At 43.1% G+C, this 23,447-nt stretch overlaps 1 protein-coding gene across 10 annotated transcripts in view; it reads right to left on the bottom strand.

Moving 5' to 3' along the window:
- Positions 1–9,980: 9,980 nt before the first annotated feature.
- Positions 9,981–23,447, bottom strand: part of atp11c (ATPase phospholipid transporting 11C (ATP11C blood group)) — a 47,529-nt gene continuing 34,062 nt past the window's right edge. For 2 of the 10 annotated variants that reach the window (XM_030396221.1, XM_030396219.1), the window contains exons 13-31: positions 23,112–23,282; positions 22,473–22,684; positions 22,027–22,098; positions 21,853–21,926; positions 21,655–21,758; positions 21,344–21,525; positions 20,079–20,345; positions 19,815–19,992; positions 19,620–19,722; positions 19,381–19,526; positions 19,023–19,082; positions 18,180–18,307; positions 17,720–17,855; positions 17,557–17,622; positions 17,324–17,427; positions 17,074–17,230; positions 14,417–14,525; positions 13,236–13,267; positions 9,981–12,984 (exon numbers count right to left, since the gene is read on the bottom strand). In XM_030396221.1, coding sequence (XP_030252081.1) covers positions 14,421–14,525; positions 17,074–17,230; positions 17,324–17,427; positions 17,557–17,622; positions 17,720–17,855; positions 18,180–18,307; positions 19,023–19,082; positions 19,381–19,526; positions 19,620–19,722; positions 19,815–19,992; positions 20,079–20,345; positions 21,344–21,525; positions 21,655–21,758; positions 21,853–21,926; positions 22,027–22,098; positions 22,473–22,684; positions 23,112–23,282 — 2,265 coding nt within the window. In that variant the 3' untranslated portion in view covers positions 9,981–12,984; positions 13,236–13,267; positions 14,417–14,420. Of the gene's footprint in view, positions 12,985–13,235; positions 13,268–14,416; positions 14,526–15,411; positions 15,503–17,073; positions 17,231–17,323; positions 17,428–17,556; positions 17,623–17,719; positions 17,856–18,179; positions 18,308–19,022; positions 19,083–19,380; positions 19,527–19,619; positions 19,723–19,814; positions 19,993–20,078; positions 20,346–21,343; positions 21,526–21,654; positions 21,759–21,852; positions 21,927–22,026; positions 22,099–22,472; positions 22,685–23,111; positions 23,283–23,447 lie in introns of those variants that run through there. The other 8 variants (XM_030396224.1, XM_030396222.1, XR_003981434.1 and 5 more) reach the window with 8 other exon arrangements.

The raw sequence follows: 23,447 nt of genomic DNA, 5'->3' as shown, positions 1-23,447 counted from the left end.
TCCCGCCTTCCTTCCTCCCTCCTCACCCTCTCCTCTCCTCACCTCCCTCAGCACCCCGCGTCATCACACACTTTTTGCTTACTCATACATTTGCAGCAGTAATGCAATGGCACATTCAGTGCAGACATTGTTTAGAATACTTTTTTTTCAGAACCGAGCTCTGATTTAATGCAGAAACACTGTAGTGGTTTGATCTCATGGATGCTGGTCCAGGTATGATCAGGTTTTTCAGCACCATGGACAGCAACTCATAAATAAAAACACTGCAGCCCTGCAGGCGGCAGGCACACACACACGCACACACACACACACACACACACACACACACACACAGCCATGTGTCCTATGCAGGATGTCTGTGCTGTCTGGTAGGAACATTGATCAGGTCCAAATGGCCCTGATGAGAAGGAAGCATGAAATATGAAACTCACAGCGATCCTGGCGAGTGCAGTTTTGATAGAGGCCCATGTGTCCAGTCTTCGATCTAAGATGATGATGAATTTGACTCCAGGTTGCCTCGTTCTGCAGGAAACATCAGGCAGATTGAATATTGCTGTAATGTAATTGTGAGAATTTGGTGATTTAATGTGGGAAGAAGAGAGATGAGTGAGTGGATTAACAGGATCATGTCATTTGTCTGTGCTTTACAACTACATACTTTGGATATGTATTATTAAAAACTGCCTTGCAAGACAAGAGTGAGGTTCAGGACGCAGAGGACGTGAGGAGGACATTTGACACAGCGAGTTGAGGGCACTTGAGGCCAGCTGTGCTCAGAATACAAGCGGAGGGCTTTTTGGTGCACTGCAGAAAAGGGAGAGGGAGAGAGAGCCGGACAGGAATAGACAGAGCAGGACGCACCGAGGGATGAGAGTGAGGTACGTAAAGACTTTGGCTAAAGCTTCCTCTGGAATGTCACTGAAAGCCGAGCATTCTGGGAGCGTGATGATGACACTGGAGTCTTCCCCGCGGCCCCCTGGGAGGAAAAATATAAAAAGGCACTCCGTTAGATTTCAGAGTTTGACTTTGGCCACTAAAAACCCAAAGAGCAAAGGTCAAAGAGTCAAATTAAAACCAAACCAGCTGATAGAGGATGTTCTGTAAACAAGCCCTCACCTGACAGGTACGCCACTTGTTTCTCTATGTAGCCTCCAACCTCCTTCAAGCTCAATGGGACAGTCACCTCTGGAAGAAGACAGAGGAAAAGAAAACAAACATTACTTAAAGGACAAGTTTACCCTAAAAAAAAAAGGTAATGAAAAGTCGGGCGAAGTCTCGCAATCCACAAAACATTTCAGGAGCTTCAAAGCAAAACAGCAATTCGGCATTATACAAAACGACTGACGTAGACAGCGACCTGTTATAAAACTTGAAAAAACAACCGAAAATATGAGCGAAAATGGCTTCATACAGCTCACCCAGCGCGTAATTTACACCCCTTTTTAAGCTGAAATCTTCCCTGTAGCTGCTACGCTAAAAGCACAAGAGCTTGGTTAAATTTGGGATCAATGGGGGCTTCCTGAGATTTTTACATTTTAAAAACAAGTCCCCATTTACTTTAGTTGCTGCAACGCTGTTTCACTGTGAAGCTCCAGAAATGTTTTGCGGAGTACAAACCTGACTTTCCATCAGAGTGCCGGTGAGCAGATAATGACAGTGTCTTCAGTATTAGGTGAACTTATAAAGTAATTGTCTTCTTCTACATAATTGTCCTCCAGGCGGTTTCATCTCAACAAAGGAGAGGAAACATATTCAGTGGGAGTCCCTTCAATTTTTATTTATATATCTTTAGTGGGTTTTTTTTGTAAGAAAAGTGAATTTTGAGTGTCAGTCACTGACGCTCTGGGATGCCAGCCAACCCGTCCTGAGCAAGCCTGAGCGATATTATATGACGAGTTGGGAATGAGACTCAAAAATCAAGTTTTCTTGGAAATAGCACCTTTAACTGGTGAGTTTCATGCACCAGCTTGTGCATTTTCTGCATCAATTTATGGTGGAAATAAAAGAAATTGAAATAAACTCAGCACAGCGCAGTGGCACCCTCCGCCTTTTGGTGGCCACCCCAAGATTTTCAGTAGCCCCTTTTGGCCCACTCACAAAAACTTCTGCGGGCGCCCCTGGAGAGATGACAACTCAACATGTAAAGCAGTAAGACTCTTAGGACAAAACACACATCATATAAACATGTTCTACACACTGGGACGTCTCCACTCCGCCCTCCTTGACATCCTATGCTGAAGACGATCGAGAAAGAGACCGACACAGATGAAAACGCTGTCAGTCGCGTCCACATGAACTAAAAGAAGAGTCGTGACTCTGACAGCAGTGGAGCGCAGCCAAACTTTCATAGCCTCTAAAAAAAACCCTGCAAAACAACAGGCTAAGAGTTTATTTGGCATGCCCTTTAATGATGTCACGCGATGCCCTAAATAACGTCTCAAAGCCGTGACAGCCACGCTGAAGCCTCTGTCGCTGAAGCTCTGACATGAAAGCTCTCGTATTCAAAGATAGAAACTCGCAGCCATCGGCTTTGATCTGAAAATAGAGATTTGTAGAGACGCTCCGTGATGATACGCAGCGGACTTCGCTGTAGCTGGTGTGAATCCTGCTCCTGGTGCGAGTAAGGCAGTGACATCATTAAAACACATTAGCTCGTTTACTGTACAGCATCTGAACTGATGTTGACGGAGTGTTAAGTTTACTGGCAGATGGCCCCGTGTCTCATACTTGGTGCCATTAGTGTTGTAGTCTAAGTGGCTGATGAGTGGATACAGACTCTTGTAGAGGAGGCAGCGCGGATCATATATCTGCTCTCTGGTGCGCCAGGGTACGTTAGACCAGATGTGCAGAGGAGACACACTGAGAGGTGATGACATCTAGTTTAGAGTGTGCACAGAAGATCAATTCAACAGTAGATCTAATGCACGCTGTAAAAAAAACAACATTTTACTGAAAATAACAAAAACTGATTTACGGTACTTTTCTGTTTTTATATGTGTATAAGACTGTAAAATTACAGTGTTTCCCTGTAAAACTTTAAATGGATATTTCTATAAATGTAATGTTTTTGCACCTAATTTGAGTTATTGTTTGGCATCCATTGTCTGCCAGTAATTGGACCTTTTTTTGGTGTTTTTAGTGGACAATCTAATCCAGATTAATGATCATGTTTAGGTTTGATCGTTATATTTCACGATGTGGAGACCGAAGCTACAAAAACATTTTTTTAAGACAGTCACAACGACAATAACTTTCCAGTCTTTGCATTTGGAAGGACAACTGCAAACACCACGAACTCATTCAAAGCACACTGAACCACAGGTCTCTGCTCCTGTTCAGCAGTTTATGCAACAGATCAGCGGGCCAGTACATTTGCTCACAATCCATCCCTTTCTCATCCATAATGGATAAAGACATAAAAAATGAAGAGAAGTAAAAATGAACAGATTCAGAAAAAGATGAGAGAGGATGAAGGAAGCAGAGAAGAGAAGAAGGGGGGGAGGTGTTATTTTCCATGCGTCCTCCGACAGTAATAGTGTCCGTGAGGCAGTCGGGGGGGGGGCCAGGTAATGAGCTCTTCTGCTACCTGCTGAATATTTGATGTGTGTCTGTAACAGATGAGCGGGGCGAGCGCAGGACCGGTGGCTGCACTGTGCACACACGGATGCAGGGTGAAGTTACCGTCACGCTGGAATAGTTACATAACAATTTGTATCCTGCGCTGTAAGGCCTTCAGGAAGCAGAGACGGGTCATAAATGAATCAATGTACTGTCTTTTTCCATCGGGATAGCTGCCACACACAGGCAGGTTATACAGTGAATTATTCATATTAAACAATGTTTGAAATGTAGAACAGTATATAATTCTTAGCGTGCATGTACTGTACATGTATAAGCTTCAAATCTTATTTTACTCTCCCTTCACCCTGCCAGCTCACCCTATAGCGGAATACTTTTAAAGGGTATCTCCGCCAATTTTGCACATTAAAGTTCTTGGAAAATACCTTCGACTGGAAAAATGTCTTTTGTGGTTCCAGAAAGGAAGCTGCATTTAATCTGATCAATTGCGTCCAGTGGTGTCACTCAGTGGCTAAGTAGCATTGTGGGTAATGTAGGCGCCAGGTTTTGTAAAGAAAGATGAATATGTGGAATTTAAACATTTAAAAAGGTGATTTCTCTGGTTCTGCTGCGTCGATTTTGATTATTTGTTTTCCAGATTGTCCTTTAATGAGAAAACAAGGTGCCTACATATCCCACAATGCAACACAGCCACTGAGTGACATCACTGGAGCCAATTTATCCGATGACACGCAGCTTCCTCTTTAGCCACAAAAAGGTTTTATACTTTTTTTTCCACATATGTAGTAGTAATCTCCAAACCTTTTAAACACGCTTTAATGTGGAAAGATTTATCCTTCGTGACGTGACAAAAAGAAAGTACTAACAGTATTCTAGCAGTTAAAGGAAATCGAAGTTCATACAACACTACAAAATATTTCTAAATGAACAAATCCTAGTCTTCTCTTCAGATGCCGACATGCTGTGGATCCTCTCCGAGCTCGCGTAACGACCGTTCCGGGTGACATGCGGGACAACGTGTGCAGGAGAAAGTCAAATAACCTCTGTTTGCTGTTCTCTTCTTACACACAGAAAAAAAAAAAAAAAAAGAGGAATGTTTGCCAGTGTGGATGGAAACAGAGATTTGCTGCCGGTCAAACAGATTCAGACTCCGACCAATCCGTTGAGTCTGCATACAAAGCTGAAGGCAGGGAGCTTATCTCTGTTGTCCAAACAGTGATAATCATGTCGGCTGATTTCATTGCTGTACAAGCTCCCATAAAATCACTCGCCGTCGCTGTAATCTTTCATGTTGTATTCTTTTACAACACAACTGCTTTCAGGAAATAAGGAGTTTGCTGAAATGAAAACATGTCTCTACAGATCGACACCTGTCTAAAGAGTTAAATGCGTGTGTGTGTTTGTGTTTGTGTACATTTTGTAAGCACAGATGGACGTAGAATTTAATAGGTTGGCAAAACATTAAACCAAAACGCGTTGAGGGTGTTCGAACGCGACTCCTGTGCAGTGCAGAGTTTATAAAGGGAGTGACTCAGCTACAAAACAGCATGATTCTCTATACTGGCGGACCGAACTGATGGCACAGCGCCACTCCTTACTCACATAGTACAGCAGATCTTTGTGAATCATACAGAATGACAGCGAACAGAGGCCGCTCTATGCGTAGGGAGTACACTTACCCAGCATGGATTCAGCCTGATTTTTCTTCTTTTTCTTTTTCAAAGATCCAAAAAGCCGACACATGTAATCCCCCCCGCTGAGCAAGAAATTCCCCTCTCACACATACAAACGTTTTCATACTACGCAGAGGCCCGGCGTCACTCTGCTTTTAGGTCATGAGATATTTTGCCAAACAAAGCTTCCAGTGCTAAAGGGATTAGACTGGTGGGCGGCTGAATTCTGATCGCGAAAAAGGATGGAAGAAAAAATGAGTTTCCTGCCCGCTGTGATACACGGAAACTAGATTGGTTTAAGACTAGAAAGGCAGGAACGGTAAATCCTTGACAATAGCTTCAACATATCTTTAATCTCACATTCACACTTTACAGAGGATCTGTGACCTTTGAGCCGAGAGTGATGTGGGACGGGGGGGATTTGGTTTCGAAATGAATTTGGATATTTCTGTAGTGACATTTCACACAAATGGAACACGTTTTATGTTTTTACTCTGGGTTTGCAGCAGCCGTTGTGGTGTGAAGCGCTTTATTGTGATTAAAGCGGCTTTTTCTGTGGCGTAACGTCTCATCACACTGCTGTAGAGAAGACAAGAAAAAGGAGGAGCATTTCCCAGAGATAATTGTCTGTGCTCATTTGTGCGGAAAAAAAAAATTGCAGGAGCAGGTTAAAATGCGACTTGTTTGCTGCGGAGGTGTGGGAGTTGCAGTCTAAGGTGGGGCACTAAAAGCAGTTGAAGTGTCAGGTGAAGTTTTAAAGTCCTCCCCTATGTGGTCAAAAAAATGTGTTTTTCTTCTTACTCCTACAGTTGAATGTTTGTGCTACGCTTTGTAGAATGATGCTTTTATTCAATGCTAAAAATGTAAACTAGCTCTGTGCTTATTTAAAATCAGCTTATAGCAGCATGATTTGCAACTTCACAATCCTGATCCAATATTCAGCAAACACAACTGCGATGTGCAAACTTCCAGTGCACAAACACTGAGAATGGACTCTACAGTGAAGCAGGAGACGTCTTTTTCCAGCAGCTAAACTTCTGAAATGAAAGTTTTTGCATATTTTGCATAATCAAATATTTTTTGATATATTGATTTAATGAGGGAGAAGGAGCAGGTTCATTTTAAGAATTTTAATGTTGTGATTATACTTTTTCCTGCAAACTATGTCAGACGCATGTTAGATTAGAATTTCTGTCTGGTAGGCATCTTTTAAAAAGTGCAATATGTAAGAATTGGCTACCTGTCAAATTCATACTCAAAACAAAGAGGGGGAAGCATATCACCAGAGTAACCGCTAACTGCTGCTAACTGTAGCCACCCTTTGCTTTGGTTAGCTCAGTTAGCCATGCAGCTAGGAAGGGCGAGGGTTAGACCAGAACACACCACCAGAACAGATGATAGAGATTTGAGCTTGGACGGGCCACGGCTAGCTGGTTAGCATGCTAACTTGCGTAGTTATCTCTGCAACACAATGCATCGTAATCTCAAAACTGCAACTTATTAACATTCTGTTGAATGTGTCCAACTAGAATTCATATCCACAGCCACAATAAGCATTGAATGATTCACATTTAGGCAATGTATGCTTGTATTGCAGTACCCTGCTGGAAAAACCAGCATAGACCAGCACCAAAACGTAACATATACTGGTCTTGCTGGTGACTGGTCATTTATTTATATTTCCTGCAGGTTAGAGAAAGCAGTGGAATATGTAAAGAGTTAGTGCTGAAAGCAATCGAACTGTCAGCTTAAAAGTTAGACACGAAAGCAGACGAGATGTCGGTCGATGTTTCGGCCACGAAAGCAACTGTAAAGTCAACTGAGGCGTGAGCACTAAAAGCTTCACTGTGATTTGAAGAGCTGGCAGTGAATGAAGCTACGAGTCGAGTTAAAAGTGGAGGGTGTGCACTGTGAGGAGTTAGCGTTAGCTCAGTGCGTAAAGCGCTGACGGCACTCAGTTTAAGTAGCAAAGTAGTAAAATGACAGTTGGGCGTATCTGGAGTGGAGTTTTTTTGCTTTATAGCCTGTTATTCTTTGGAGTGTTTGGTGTTTCATAATGATTCACAGTTTTGACTGTACTGCTGCCAGCACAGAGAACATTATATCTGCTCGTGCCATATCGTCTCAGCTGGAGTACTTTAGATTGTATTCCCGGGGGGGGGTCCGGTCCTGTATTGGACCGAGTCTGTGTGTATACTTTGAAGAACTTAAGACTCTTTAGATGAGCCAAAGAAGGCTCACAGACAAAGCAGGAGTGACTTCATACATTACTCAGAATGACATGTGAGGAAGGAAGAGGTCAAAAGGTGAGTTATGTAAAAGAAAATATATCATTACCCATCGAGTAAACGATGAATCTACAGTTACTGTTTAATGCAGCGGCGTGTTCGTCCCCCCCGTGAGCAGATTAGAGCGTGAGGCTCACATTTCACACAGAGAGGAAAAAGTCACCTGGTTTAAATAGAAACGAAGCGTGGCCTTTGCCGTGCTGGCTCTGTTAGGTACACGCCCAGGCCCAGGTACAATGAACCCACGGGAGACATAAGAAGGCAGAGGTCCATCAATTAAACAATAACTCAAGGCTGCCAAGATCCCAAAGTAATCACATTAGTCTCTGGTGGAGGCGTCTCCCGAGGCTCTATTTCTGTCCATCAGCTTCATTCTCCGCTTTATTTGAGAGTAGCAACATACACTTTCAGACTTATGGCGGATAAATGCTGACGGATGTGTAGATGTTGATGCTTTTGAAAGTTGCTCCATTCTTTTGGAGAGAGAAATAAAAACCCACGGCCTTTTTCTCGTTATGTTCTAAATTCAGTTGCTGCGTTGAACGTTTGACAGTTTTTTGGCCTTTTTATTAAAAGACGTGACACAAAAACATTCTCTGAACAGTGAAAGCTGCCTCATCTACTCTCTTAATTTCCTATGTTTTTCTTTTTGAATAGGTTTATTGAGATCAACGGCTTTCATTTTTCACCCATCGCTGTCCAACACTGATCCACAACCCACATTCGGCAGATATTCAGGCTACGAATCATTACGATGGATAAATATCTATCCATCCATCTGTGGTGGCTTAAAATAGCTGACATAATCCCTGCAGTGGCCCACTGCTGGAGCAGAGCCGCAGAGGTAAACTGGCACATCGATATCTAACCAGAGTACAGTTCTTCTGCTGCGTCTCAGAAGTTACAAATGAACAAACTTTTGCTTGGGTGCATTTCAGTCTTGGTCTGCTGAACTGTGCTAAGAAGTACAACTAGAGTAAAACAGTTTGAGAGCGGGTGCAGGATTATATTCCCAGAAGTCAAATGAGGACTGTCAGCAGCATCATGTGTACTCACGCTGCAGAGTGCTCTCTAGCTGGGAGCCAGCCTGCAGAAGGTAGCGGTAACTCTCCATCTCCTCCTTGGGCTCTTTCTCCTCCGGCTCGCTGTCGTCCTGCAGTGAGGCCGGGCCCATTCCCCCCCCTCTCGCCTCCTCCGGCACAGGCTCAGGCTCAGGCTGGCAGGACCGACAGTGCTGTGGGAGGTGCTGACAGCAGTCCAGGCCTCACATCCTCCTCAGAGTCCTATAGCCCTGCATAGTGTCCCTATACTGAGGCTGGGAGCTGCAGCCGGGGAAACTCGTGTCCACCTGCCTCTGCGGGTCCCAGGATCCAGATGGGACGGTTCCCTGAGGCTGCTGCTGCTGCTGGATCTTCCTGACCTTGAGCTGCATAGAGTGCCTCCACACTGAGCAGCAACAGAATATCTGTCCACATAAGCAGAAAACAGTGGTTTGCTGTCCTGGATGTGATGTGCTTCCTCCCCCTTATCACACACACATACACGTACACATACACACACACTAGTCCTGCTCTCAACAGCAGTCAGCTACTTCAAAACAAACAGGGCTCCATCTGGCCACTGCTGTCTGTCTCTCTGTCGCCCCTCCCTCCCTGCCTCTCTCTCTCTCTCTGAGCTGTAGTGCGTCAGCTCTGCACCGTGCAGAGCTCAAGAGTGTACTCCTGACACACTGCCAACTCCCTCCCAACTCTTCCCCGCACTTCACACTCTTTCATGCTCTTCCTCTAGCTGTTCTCTGACTGTACTACAGTAGACGGGATTGTTAGGCCGTCTGGCTGCAACGCTCGGCTTCCCCACTTTCTCCAGCTTTACCGTAAACATAGAGGCACACACGGCGGAGAATGGCCCTATTGTAAAAAAGGAAAAAATGAAAATCTCCCGCACCCTCAGCCAACAAGATTGGCCCATGCGAAGCACAGCCTTTAATACACAACAATCACATTCAAAGAGAGGAACAAATATGAAAGGGCGTCATTGTGTACATACTGATACACAGAGCCCTTTTCTCAACTCAACTCCCTGCTGCTCAACCCACAGCTACTCTGAGTGGCTCGGGGACTCGTTAACAGCACAGACTCGAGTGGGGAGAACCTATATATGTGTGTATGTAAGCCTCCCTCCGCACTCTGAGTCACAGTGCTTGATGTTTTCTTAATGCGAGGCCACACATGGAGCGGTGGAGAGAGCAGCAGTGCGCCGTCCTGATACGCAGCCACTCAGCTGATCCAGCTTAGCCTCTCAGCCATCTCATTACCGCACAGCATCTGCTTAGTGTGGTCACAAAAACACGCACCCACGCACGCATGCACACTCCCAGCCGCCCACAAATTCACATCCCCACCTCAGATCTGGTGTAAATAAAGCTCCTCGAGACATTTGGTTTATCTTCAAAACATTCTGATTTATTACAGAAAATCTTCAGGTTTTGAATATACTAGTTTCAAAGAGGTACATTCAGCTTAGAGGTTTGGAGTGTTGAGGCTGGAGAACCCAAAAGGGCCGGAGGTGGAGAGGTGTCCCTGCTGCATGACGCAGGGCTGCTGAGGTGCCTGAAGACCTCCACCCCACCCTCACAGACAGAGACAGCGTCCACAACCACAGAGCCTCTCGTGCTTTTTTTTTTTTTTTTTGTACATTTTGATTTTCTTAGAAAAAGTGGCTGGAAAAAGGTTGCATTAAAAATACAATCCATTATTTTATTCTTTTCATTTAGACAGGCAAAACGTTAGATTCCAAGATAATTATAATTCTTTTTTTTTTTTTTTTTTTTAAGCTCTGAAAATAGCATCTCTGATGTCAGTTAAAGGTTTTTCTTTTGTTAACAAAGCAGGCAGCCCCTCTCAGTGCGTCCGCTTACACCCAGTGTTCTCAGGCACAGTGCAGTCTGGAGTGAAGAACAGCCTCCTCCATCCTAACATCAGAAAAACAGACCGCCTCAGTAGAAAATGACGCTGAAAGGCATGAACAAATCAACATTAACTTAGTTGTATAAAATCTCAATTGACATTATGACTTCTGTAGATACACTGTAGGAGATATATCATGTTAGAGTCAGTGAGATTAAATATAAGGCCAGTAGAAAGTACTGCACTGGAGTTACTGTTGGAGCAGTACAGAAGAGGATTAAGGCCACTGGAAATTCTGCTGAATTCTAAGAAAAAAGATTTTTCAGATTTATTTTTTTTTTATTTTTTTTTTTACACTGGCCCTGATCCTCCTCTGTAGAGCACGGATCAATGAAGCAGTGAACTCTAAAATCACCATACAGAATACTGATTCTGTAACAAAAAACATAAATATTTAGTGAGTTATGACTCATCAGTTTGTACTGGGTGTTAAACTAACCTGGCGATAGGAGTGGTATCGGTTCAGAGGTTGATTTCGGGATGTTGGGAGTGTATTGGGGGGGCTGCCTGTCTTTGTGTATGTGACAAAGACTATCAAATGAGATTGGCACAGGCTCACACCAGGGCTGGAGTAACACAGAATAACTCAACTGGCACAAAGATGACCACTCTCCACACTTAGAAAAAAACAACAAAAGAATCTGTGTAATAAAAGTATAATATTTGTGAATAAAAGTACACTTATAATAAATATGTCAAAAAGACAATACATGTTTGTGGGAGAAAAAAAAAAAAAGAAGAACAATATATTCAAAAAACAGTATCTAAAAGTGTTTGAAATCATGGCATGATAACATGGAATGTATGAAGCACTACACACAGGATTTTAAAGAAAAGAAGGACAAAAAAGGTCCAAACCATCCTGTCGGTCAGCAGATTTGACCAGAAACAGAAGGAAGGAGACGGAGCGTCGAGCCTCACAGTGGCGTTAACTTTGCTGACTCTGCAGGCCTGGAGTTGATTTTCTTTACACTCCAACATCAGCCTGCCCGAGACAAGTTACACAAACTAGATAATGGGTAATGAACATAAATGCCTCATTCAGGCTTTAGTGCATGTGCGCGATTATGTGTGTGGTTATTGTGCGTGTGTTGTTCTCGTCTATCTGATGTGTGTGTGTGTGTGTGTGTGTGCTCAGGCATATATCCATGTGCCTTAGTGACCATCGATAAAGAAACCAGTTTCCTTAATAGTGCAGGAAATGTCAAACCGAAACACATCGACAAGGTTCAAGTAATCCTGGTTTTTTTTCACGACGCGCTTTTCCCATCTAGAAAATCAGCTGTTACACACTTTTGTAACACACAAGCGCACGGGCGTACACGCACACACACTGACTTGTCACCTTCAGGTCACACTAAGTGTGGACAGAATCGGATCGCGCTATGTTTCGTCTTTTTTTTTTTTTGGCTTTGAGCAGATCATACATCTCTAAGCTATATACAGTACAGCACATATATTAATTTTCTCATCTTAAAATGGACTCTTAAATTATCTCTGAGGTTGGAAGATTTAGGTCACGCTCCAAAAATATGTTTAACAATCTCTAATCTATGTCTCAGTCTTACACACACGCGCACTTTTTGGATTGAGAGGTAAAACGACCTCCGCTAACCCCTCTTACACCTCGTTATACAACAGAGAAATCATCAGCGGAAACAGACGATCACAATCATCAATAAATCAGAAACCCGTTCAATTTGCTTCGCTGCTCTGAGCAGAACTGAAATCACCTTCAGTAACTTTTTATTAAATAACCTGGACCTGTGGATGACTGTATTTCCTGAAGCATATGATAACCATTTAAAGAATAACTGTTAGGAAAAAAAAAAAAAAGCGCAGTAACCGTAGAGTAAAATAGCCTGTAACTGTTGAGAATGGGGTAGTTATGTGTGAATAAAATATTTGCAGAACACAGTGACTGAACATCAGTGGAGTGAAGCGTTGCTTTGAGCCTTCATTCATGCAGGTGAACCATTCTTGGAGTGGATATTACAACTGCCTGTTAAAACACAGCAGTTGGGTAGAGCTACTGACAAGGCAGCCGTGTATGCATTCATTTGTAAGCTAGTATTCTTAAAAAAAAAAAAAAAAAAAAAAAAAAAGAAAAGAAGTAAAAAAAAAAGAAAAAGTCATGCCCGTCATCTGAGTAGATATTTTAAAAAACAATGCAGGGCACAGCTCTGCAGGCATGCGTGGGGGGTCAGGAGCTGTCGGGGTTGGGCAGAGAAGGACGGAGCAGAGACACGTGAATCAAAAAGAATGCTAAACCCCTTTTTATCCCTTCCCCCCCCCCAGTCAGCACATCTCTCTTTTTCTTCTTCTTTTTTTCTCTCCTCTTCTTCTCCTCCTTTTTTTTTCCATCAGACAGCTCTGACTGGACTGGCACAGGACCCTGAAGGTGGCCGATGCCACCGTTGCTGCCCTTCACTCGCGCTCCTTCAGGTGCTTATAGGATAGTGGTGCGACAGCTGCGATCTGGAAGAGCACGAGCAGACAGATTTGACTTCAGCACGTTTCCATTACGAGCTCGTGCCAATGAGAGGAAGAGGACGAGACACTTAATAGTCAGATATCATCAGAGAACAGGCGGTGATTGAAAACACACGTCCCCGCCACCAGAGACAAGCAGATTAGTAAAGGAAATGCACCCAATTACATCCAAGTTTACTGATCTGTTGAAGCTCAGCAGGGACAAATACAGTGAGGATTGTCTCGCTGGGGTTTACCTGGATGTTTGTAGCAGGCCGTCGTCCGACAGCTACAGGGAGAATAGAAATGCAGGTTAAACAGTGAAAGCTGGGGTTAAAAAAAAAAAAGCCTGGTGCTATTGTTAAGCAACAGATAACGGTGACCCTGGTCAACAGTGATGGGAGGGTGTGACATTCAGACTTATCTACAGGGGGTGGACAAAAAAATGAAAACACCTTAACATTAAATACAATATCAATTGGCCAATGAGGTGTAGAGATGCACTTTAACTTGCTTTTGATATTCGTGCCATACGTGAAAAACGTGTCTAAACATACATTTAAAGGATGTCTTTTGTGTTTATTGAATGCAGGCTTAAACCGTTTCCTTATTCGTCGGTTTTCAGTGTGTTCATTGTTTATATTTCCGATTTTGTTTGGCTTGACGCTGCTGTTGTCAGCTTCCGTCAAAGATGGAAAGATTAACATGGTCTAGAATGGCTGCCAAGACGACCTTTACGTGGTCCAGAGGCACGTGTTCTAATGTGACGTTTCCATTCATTAAATCGTCACCCCCTGTATGTGATGCAGCAGCGTTCACCTTCACATCATGCAGTGAGGTAAGGTCAGCGCTCACAAAAAGGGTCCATTGTTTGCCAAGAGAGTAAGCAGACGGCAACCACCAACACAGGTTTGATCATGCACACAGAACGAAACGACCACGACCAAGACACCACGCTTCAAACAACACATGGATGTCAGACAGTTATAATCAAAGACCACCTCTGTAGTTTTACACCGTCGTACAGGAAAAACCAGAACCACCTTAACACGCTCAGACATACCAGGTCCAAAAATGAGATGACCATTTAATATTGGGTTTTTCAAAGCACATGCATGAGGTGATATAAGCTGGGCGTCCAAAGGGAGGCTGAAAGGAGCATGTGTCTACACAAATTAAGGCTACGCAAATAAGTGCACCGATTGACTGTTTTGAATGAAAACAAACTTGAGTCTGACAACTGCATCTCTTCAGCCAGCCGATATCAGCTCACACAACACATAGGAACACACTCGATCATGTTGAATGTGGCCTGTATGCCTGTTAAGCCTTTGATTCTCTTGTTAAAACTCAGAGTTAGGGACCAGAACTGCTGGAGAGGTTGGCTGGGGGAGTGAGTCTTTGATTGGCTTAAATGACCTCAAGCTGAGGCTGGTACCTGTTTAAATGATCGTATTGGACTCATCTGAAAAGGTTCTCATGAGCAGAGGCCTGGCTGAAGACCGGGGAGACTGGTTGCCCCCCACGCTCGACTGAGCCGGCTTCTTCTAGAAGGGTGAGGCAAGAGACACCAATGACATCACTACGCTGACAAAACACACACACACTTCGCCCCTCTCTCTTTCTCTCCATCTTATTCTCTCCCTCGCACACAGACATACACATAAACACAGGGAACAAACATATACATACACAGAGACTTTAAAACTGGACAGGTGGACAATGAAAATCAATCCAGGTGCCTTTTCAGACACCTACTCGCAGCCTCGACTCTATGCTGAATGGTCCAGACTGATGCAGGGCTACTATCCTTGCACATTTCTCAAAAGCATGTACGATATAACGCACGCACACAAACGCACAGACAAAATGCAGTGGCCCGCAGGGTTTGTGGTGAGGATCCAGGATGAGGTTGTTGACTTGAGCCTCATGCAGGTAAGTCTGGTTGCTTTGACGTGCTGCATTCACCTGACTTGACATGCGAAGGCAGCAGGCATTGGAGCAGCACAGGCAGCTGGGAGGAAGACACTGATACAACTGGACAGACAAGAATGGAGGACTGACTTCATGTTTTCAGCACGGACACCCAGTTCTACTCCACACTGCTGGCAACTTTGGGCACACACCAGCCCACTAACCCAAATTTCTTCCAATTTAATAAACATAAATCTAAAGGAAAGCACTCAAGTCAGGGTTTAAAGATGAAGCCCTCCAAGGATAGCAATCCTGATGCAACAGATCATCTGAAATTTTCTGACTCATCTATGCACCCGAGTGGGGACTGTAAAACACCACCCCAGGTTATTTTAGAGGGTAAGGAAGGAATCTAACAGTGGGAGAGGAAGGACACAACAGGTTGGAAACAAGCAAGACTGGCAGACACAGAAACTCCGCAGGAAGGAGACTACAGAGCTGACAGAAAGAAAAAGAGACCTCAGTCACTCCATGAGAAGCTGTGAGTGCTAGCGGTCTGCGACAACATGAAGATAGTAGAAGTCCCCGAGGAAGGAAGCCGATGTTTCATCTATCGGGAGGTCGGTCCAGAGAGGAAGAGAAGAAGAAATAAAAAGGTTGAGAGAGAGCAGGAGGAATGTTTGAAAGTGCAGAAGCGAGACACTGGTTAGGAAAATAAAGTTGGTTAAAGGGGGTGTTTTAAAATAAAACGCCAGCATATTAGACAGTAATACTTTACCACCTGTAGTAGAAACTGTCATTTTAATGTTTGAAAAAAAATCCTTCTTTGTCAACCTACACAACATCTTTAAAAACAAACACTGTAATAAGTCAATTTTATACAACTGCTACACAACTCCCTCCAAATATGTGCAAAGCATTTGGTTTGGTTCATTGATTCTCCCAAATAAAACAAGTCTAGACACAATTAGAAAAAAAAAGCATGGGTGGAACGCACCCAAAAGCACAGCCTGTTCCACCAATCATTTCCAGCTGCTTATAAAACACATTAGCCTCATGGGGAGCTAATGACAAAGTATGTCTGGGAAAGTTGTCTTCTGAAGAAAATGGGATATCGTCTCCTCTGAAATCCAACCATACAAACAACTCGCAAAAAAAAAACAAAAAAAAACTGATAAGGATATAAGACAGATTTTAAAGATGCAGTGGATGAAACATAAAATACATTTATAATCCTGTGTGAACAGTTCTATTATATTTTGCTATATGACAAATACTGTAAACTGCAACACTAAGGCAATGTTTCTGCTTTGTGACTTTTCTTCAATCAAATGTGATTTTAAAGCAATGAATTAACCCTGCCCATCACATAAAACAACACATGACGGTTAGTTCATGTGTCATAGGCGCTATCGTGGACTGTGTTTGGATGCCAGCTGGAAAAAAGTGATTGTGTTTTCAGAAAAAAATTATTCTGTTCCCTCAATCTCCACCTCTTGATCTAAAAACAGACATTTTATAGGAAACTGTTGGTGGAGGCGAACAATCCTCTACAGTATATTGTAATGATGCTCTGTAACAGAGCCCGACCACTACCAGATTTTTGGGGGTTATGCCAATACCAATATAAGGGACATTTTAACAATAAACTTGAAAAGAGGTCAGTGCACCAATACCAAAATTCACTAGGATTTTAGTCATTGTAAATTATCCCAAGCATCTTTTTCTGCACTTTCATTTCTTGAAAGAAAAAAAAAAGTTTTTATATGCCACATGTTCACTGGCCAATATCGTCCGACTGATCCATAGGTCGGACTCTGCTTCATATAAAATAGTTCATAGCCACTTTAGAGTAATCCAATCGAATTTAAAGGATTTGATTTAAATCCCTCTCGTAACTATACCCTCCCCACATATTTCACTTCACCAAAAAGTACATCAAGGATAGGCCCCACTAACAACAACCGAACCCTTGAGGAAATAAATGGTTAAATTGTCAAAACAAATATAGATGTGAAAAAAATCTGAGCACTGTAAATCTGAGATTTTGTAAATGTACTTTCAAATATATAAACCTATATACTTTTATATGCTTTAGAGACAGGAAGAGAATAAGGGAGCAGAGAGAATGAGTGTGTGTGTGTGTGTGTGCGTGTGTGTCTGTGTGTGATTCAGCTGTACCTGTCGAGCGTGGGGCCCGCGGGGTTTGCGGAACACCACAAGCAGGATCTCTGGCAGTAGGCTGAGCAGGATGAGCAAGATGATGACCAGCCAGGCGGACACCGAGCTCAGCATGTTGGCAAACACAAAGTACAAACGCTGCTGCCTCAGGAAAGGCCTGCAGGAGAGGGGAACACTGTTTAACACCGACTGGGAGAGCAACAACAGTTGAACAGAAATGAAAATAACTGGTCTCGAGTGGTTTTCTAACCAGATAATTCCTCCCCAGAAGAAGCTGAAAAACACGTAGAAAGCCAGGGAGCCCCAGATTACAAAGTGGTTGATCCATGTCCAGTGTCGCGTGTCCAGAGCAAGCTAGTGTGACAGAGAGAAATAACTAAATGCACACATCAAATATCCAACACACTTGGCCAAATTCAACATTCTGTGAGCTGCAAACTTTAGTAACGTATGTCTAATGGCTGCTCCAAAGATTAACTGTACCTTGAGTGTGACAGTGAAGACAAGGACAGTGAAGACGATGGTTCCATATGACCAGTTCCCGAAAACCTGCATTAAATAAGACAAATGAGAAAGCTTACTAAGTAGACAGTGCTTAATTAAGTCATTTGATGTCGTGCCCATTTTGAAGGTGAATTAATCAAACCTGGCCGTTATCCTGCAGTGCTGGGTTACTGAACAAAAATCGAACGCCAAAGAAGAAGAGCAGGCCATGGAAGACTCCGAGAAAAGTCCAGTAGACGAATGGTCCCCAACGTAACATGGCATTCTTAGCAATCTCTCTAAAGAAAGTCGTAAAAAAGAGAAAGATGTACAAAGTCAGTGACACTTGGTTTTATTTTGTGTCTGTGCTTTGGTGCATTTCTGGAGTTCTTTTGTTTTTCTTTCTTTTTTTAATTAATTCTTTTAACTTTAGGTTCAAAATAAAGATTGGGCACTTAAGTATTAACTAATTGCCCAAACAGCAGCCCTACATCAAAACCAAAAAAATGGAAGTCTCAGTTTATAAAAATATTGGTCCTATTTACTTAAAGGAAGCAACTTTACCAAGCAAATATTATACATCTACCTGAAGTAGCTATATAAGCGAAGATTCTCAGGTTTACCTGTAGAGGGGGGCATTGTCCAGCAGAACCTCCATGCAGATGTGCTGCTCCAAAAGGCTGTAAGCCAGGATGGGCATAGAGGTGAAGCAGATGTTGTACATCGTGAGATAGGCCGCGTCATACAGGGGCTGGGTAGGATGGGAGCAGGAGGGGAGTGAAGGGGGTAGGGTTGGTAAGGGTGGAGGAGGAGGAGGAGGAGGAGGAGGAGGGAGGACGGGGGCAACCAGGGGTTAATATCATGGAAAGGACAAAGCTCATACACACCAACAAACTTGCACATACATACTGTATAAGCAAGCGTATACATCTTCCATGTACTTATGGAAGATCTGTGTCAGGGACCATGTGGCATGAGGGAGAATAAAATATTTTCCCTCACCTCGAACAAACACACATAACAAAAACATAATTTATTATATCAAAATTGACGATAACGTTATCTGTGCAGTAAATAACAAATATTTCTATGTCAGGATCAGTTTTAAATGAACACAGCAACATAAAACAGTCCAAATCCACAGATACTTCTTAATATTGTCTTATTTCTAATAAACCAAGTGAATTCATCAACGTGTTCTGTACTGCAATCAGGCCATCTAATCCATACCTGAAAATCTACTGCTAAGACATTGCTGGTATGAGTCTGTTACCCATGACTGTAATATCTTAACAGTGATATGGAGTCCAAGTCAAATATAAACATAGCAAGGGGCAGTAAGGGAGGGACAGTCTGAGGGACAGTCAGGAATTCAGGAGGACGGGGACGTGTGGATTCAAGAGACACTGCCTCCTTTCATGTTCAGTACATCTTTTGAACCTCAAAGGGCCTCAGGACATACTCACTTGCTGTGAATAGCCACAGAAGAACTGGTACAAAAACTGAGGTAAGATGAAGCAAAGGTTCTGCAGGCAGGGAGAGAAAGAGAACAGGCTCACACTGAAGCACAAACACATCAAAGAACATCAAATGCAATCACATGCTCTTCTGTGCTTGTATTGTAGGCACAAATACATTAACCCGAGTTCAACCTAAAAATCTGTTTAACTTAAGAGGATTGATTCTGTCAAATCTGTCTCTTTACCTCATAATCCTCATATCAAGTTAGTGTGTGGGTTTGTTTGGGAAATACAGGCTTTGCTAAAACCCACAATAACTTCTCAGCCTGAGGAATGATAAGAAGGCAATGTGACAGCAGCGTACCTTGTAAAAGAAGTATTGCACCAGGTGTGCAATGCGAACGTAGTAGAGATGCCCATGAGCCAACAGAAGTTTCTTGAGGTGCTTGAGTTTGGGGATGGCATAATCACTGTTCCTCACTGCCTGTCGACCCTCTTTACCCTTGATACCTGAAACACAGAGAACAAATATCACAAACAAATCAAATGGTTGGCACGACAATTAGAGATCTGTTCGGTCGGCTTTGGAATGAGATTTCTTACCAATGCCAACATGGGCTTCCAAAATCATGCTGACATCATTGGCGCCATCTCCAATGGAAAGGGTGATGGGGCTGCCTTTAGAGTTCTTCACCAGCTTGACTATCTGAAGACGGTGCAAGACAAAAAGGTCATTTAAAAAAAATCTGAAAATAAGTTATTATTCAATTGGATTTATTTTCAACTGTTGGTTCTGACCTGCGCCTTCTGTAGAGGAGCCATGCGGCAGCAGAGCACAGATGTGCAGTTTTGACAGATCTGCAGAAACAGGTTCTTGTAGCTATTCGAGTTGGATTCGGAGGAGGAGTTGAGCACCATCGACAGAGTGGCTCCATCTATGATAAAACCGTAGTCATGGCCTGCAGAAGACCAGCTCCTACAAAACAGAACAGGGTTTAATCATTGATGAGATTCAAAGCATCACGTAAAAAAACCTCACATCATCCAAGTCAAGATACCAACCTGGTGACGCCTGCCTTAACTGGTGGTGCATCCTGTACAGCCTTCTTGTGGTACTCTACCAAAAGGTCATGTAGTCGTTGTTCACGGCTCGGCTGCCCATCCTCCAGAGTCCGCACCGTCAGCTCCAGCAGCTCTGTATTCCTCTGGAACAATCTACAAGCATAACAGGTGGACTTTGCTGTCTCCATCTTGTCCCCTGTTAGGACCCAAACCTTAATGCCTGCCCCCTGCAGTGCCTCCATGGTCTCTGCTGCCTCCTCTTGGAGCCTGAGGGAAAGAAATCATACGAACAAACTATTATAACACTTTCTCCAGGAAATCAGAAAAAGAATGCCAAACAGTTCACGAAGATCACAGACATCAGGTCAGGTAAGGTTAAATTTCACAGTATATTTGGTGAATGGTATTACAGAAAAGGGAAATGTTTAATGAAACAAAAACTTGACAGATGTGGTTGTTTTTTCAGTGCAAATGAGGTTAGAAAGACAAAAAGAGTCTCCGCCTCGACAGGTGTCACAATTGTGGTCCTAACTGTGACACACACATTTTTGGTAATAATGCACAGTTCTGACATTAAAGTCAGTTTGATATGGTTCTGTGGTCCAGTCCAGCATAGATGGTATGGAGGGGATAAAATAGAGTGGCGAGTGTCATTAGGATCTCCAGTAGTAAATCTGAGTCTAGTGGGTTGAAGCAGCAGCATATCTGAAGTTGGGCAAAATACTGAATACGGTAATTGCCTCTTCTCAAATCATGGACTTTGGAGTACCCAATGTCGACCACAAGATGGCGGTGTGAGCTTAGAATTGAAGAAATAAAAAGAGACTGCTGGCTGTCAAGTGGGATTGAATTTGTCATACTGAACAAAACAATACCAGGAATCTGGTGACATGTGGCAAAAGGAATGAAGCAGGAAACATGTGAATAAAAGATCTCTGCTATGAAACAGCTCCAGGAAATGTTATGGTTGCATAAAAAATAGATAGTCAGTACAAAGGAAGAATGAATATTTCATTACAGCAACAGAACACAGTGGCAACCAGAAAACAGTGACGCTGTATTTCAAGAATCAATAAGTCTGTTTATGGCACACTGTTTATTTCTGGCAACCTTTTGGCTTCTCTTGTCAATTTCAGGTGTAATCAGAAATTTCTTTACTTAAGCAGGTGACTGAGAGGCATGAGAGGCATGGTAGCAATAGGACAACAGCAAGATTAGAAAAAAGCAAGATGAGAGCTCTGTGACTATGTTGTGTTAGCACCCACCGATCTTCGACAGCAGTGGCTCCTATTAGACTCATGCCAGTCTCCACTTGGTTGTAAACAGTCATGAGCCTCTCCTCTCTGTCCTGCAGAGCCAGTCTCGCTTCCCTCAATCCTGCATCTGCCTGAGCGTACTCCTCCGCACTGAGAATTTTGTAGGCCACACACAATGTCCGGTAGCCCTCCTGAACAAAAAAAACACACACAGTGTTACAACAAATGACGCACAACAGTCTTTGACGCTTGAATAATATAATTCATATTTGAAACAGGAACAAGTCGATTTGGAGAGGCAATTTGCTAATGTCACCCACTGTTGCATTGCGCTCCACATTCATGCGTATCCTTTCAACCTCCTCCTGTCTGACGCGTGGAAAGATGGAAGAATCAGCTCCCTTACAGAAGAGCAAGGTGTCGCCTGGACGCAAACAAACACACGGCTCGGTGAGGGCTGAAGACCAGCGCTAAATCACACTCACTGTCAGGGTTATTGCACGAACAGTCAAGCTCACCTGATTTGGATCTGACTATTACACTCATTCGCCTTCTCACGGGGTCAAAGTTCAGCACGTGAAGCAGTTCATACCTTTGGGAAGAACACAACGGAATTAAAATAGAAGTTGTAGCACAAATGTAAACAGAAAAATATGAATAAAACAAAAATGTCTTAGTAATTAGTGACTCACAATTCAATGTCATTGTTCCTGTTGAGAATTTTCATGCTTTTACTTTCGAGACCCAGAAATGTAAAGCCATACCTGCAGATGGAGACAAATCACCACATATGAGCACTTTATTCCACCTAAAGGCTATATGAATAAATGTTATAATGACATTAATAACCTTTAGGATTCTTAAAATAGTCTGTAATACAACCAACTCTAAAAATTAAAAATCTAAAGTTGTGAATTTGGTATTCCTCTTTGACAAATTACACATTTAAAAACAGTACAAAGCCAACATGTTTAATGTTTTACCATATCAATTTAATTGATTTTCAACTTTAATAGCGATATCATGTCACAGTGCCTTTGGAATCGTGCTTCTATTCATATTCAGACAACGCACTTGCTCTTTGACCAATCAATACATTGTCGGTCCAACTTACTGAGTCATGACAGTTATCTCTCACCTCATGGCACCCTTGACAAGAGCAACCTCATCAGGTGAGGAGGCTATAAAGCCTCTCTGCTCCTGTGGAGGATGAATCACCTCTCCATCCACCCCTAAGCCATCCACCTGGTCCACCAGCCCGTCCCTCTGGCCTTGACCCTGCTCTGTAGACTCCTTCACCTGGACTGTGTGGCACAGACACAGGGCACGCAGAAACAGCTCTTCCTTCTCCTAATAGCACAACATGAAGACAGCTTAGTACAGTTAAATAAGATAAAATAAGATTGTAAATTGCTGAATATATAAAAAAAAATAATAAACAACCACTAGATAAAAATTTATTAATTCACAGCCCCACACAGAGCCATAAACAGAAGCTGAAGATAAATAAAGCCCTGATTTACTGCCATCTGTCTAAATTGACTTCTTATCAACGCGCATGTTGAAGCACAACAGTCTGTCAGTGTTATCAGGTGTTCGTGTCAACAGCACACATCCACTTTGCTCCCCCTCCATGTTGAGTACTTATGCTAACATGTCAAGGAGAGTGTATATGGGTGACCTATGAAGGGTCTTTCTGAGCAGCGAGCTATGTAATGGCCATATGTTGCCGCTCGTGTGACTTTTACAACAGATGGAGGGACACCACAACACCCACCCTGCCAGCTTTCTGCTGCAGTTTGCTCACAGGTCCATCTGTGACACAGAATCCGTCCAGCTCCGAGCTCGCATCCCGGTACTTGTACTGGAATCCGTCGATGCAGCACTCGATGAACTCCATGTTATTCTGAGTGAGGGTCCCAGTCTTGTCGGTGAAAACATACTCTACCTGCAGGCAATGCGATAAAAATACATGACAGTCTCTTCCAAAGCCATAAAAAAAGAAAATCAGTTGCCCATTTAACAGGTTCCAACAATAAGATGAGGCCATTACGCGCTGAAAGAATTACAACGCATTAATCAGTTTAACGAAGCATCACCTTTAATTGAAGTA

The sequence above is a fragment of the Sparus aurata genome, chromosome 18, assembly GCF_900880675.1.
Source record: "Sparus aurata chromosome 18, fSpaAur1.1, whole genome shotgun sequence".
Taxonomy (NCBI): domain Eukaryota; kingdom Metazoa; phylum Chordata; class Actinopteri; order Spariformes; family Sparidae; genus Sparus; species Sparus aurata.
Note: the sequence above shows the minus strand (reverse complement) of the source record. Positions and strands in the feature narration are given on the sequence as shown.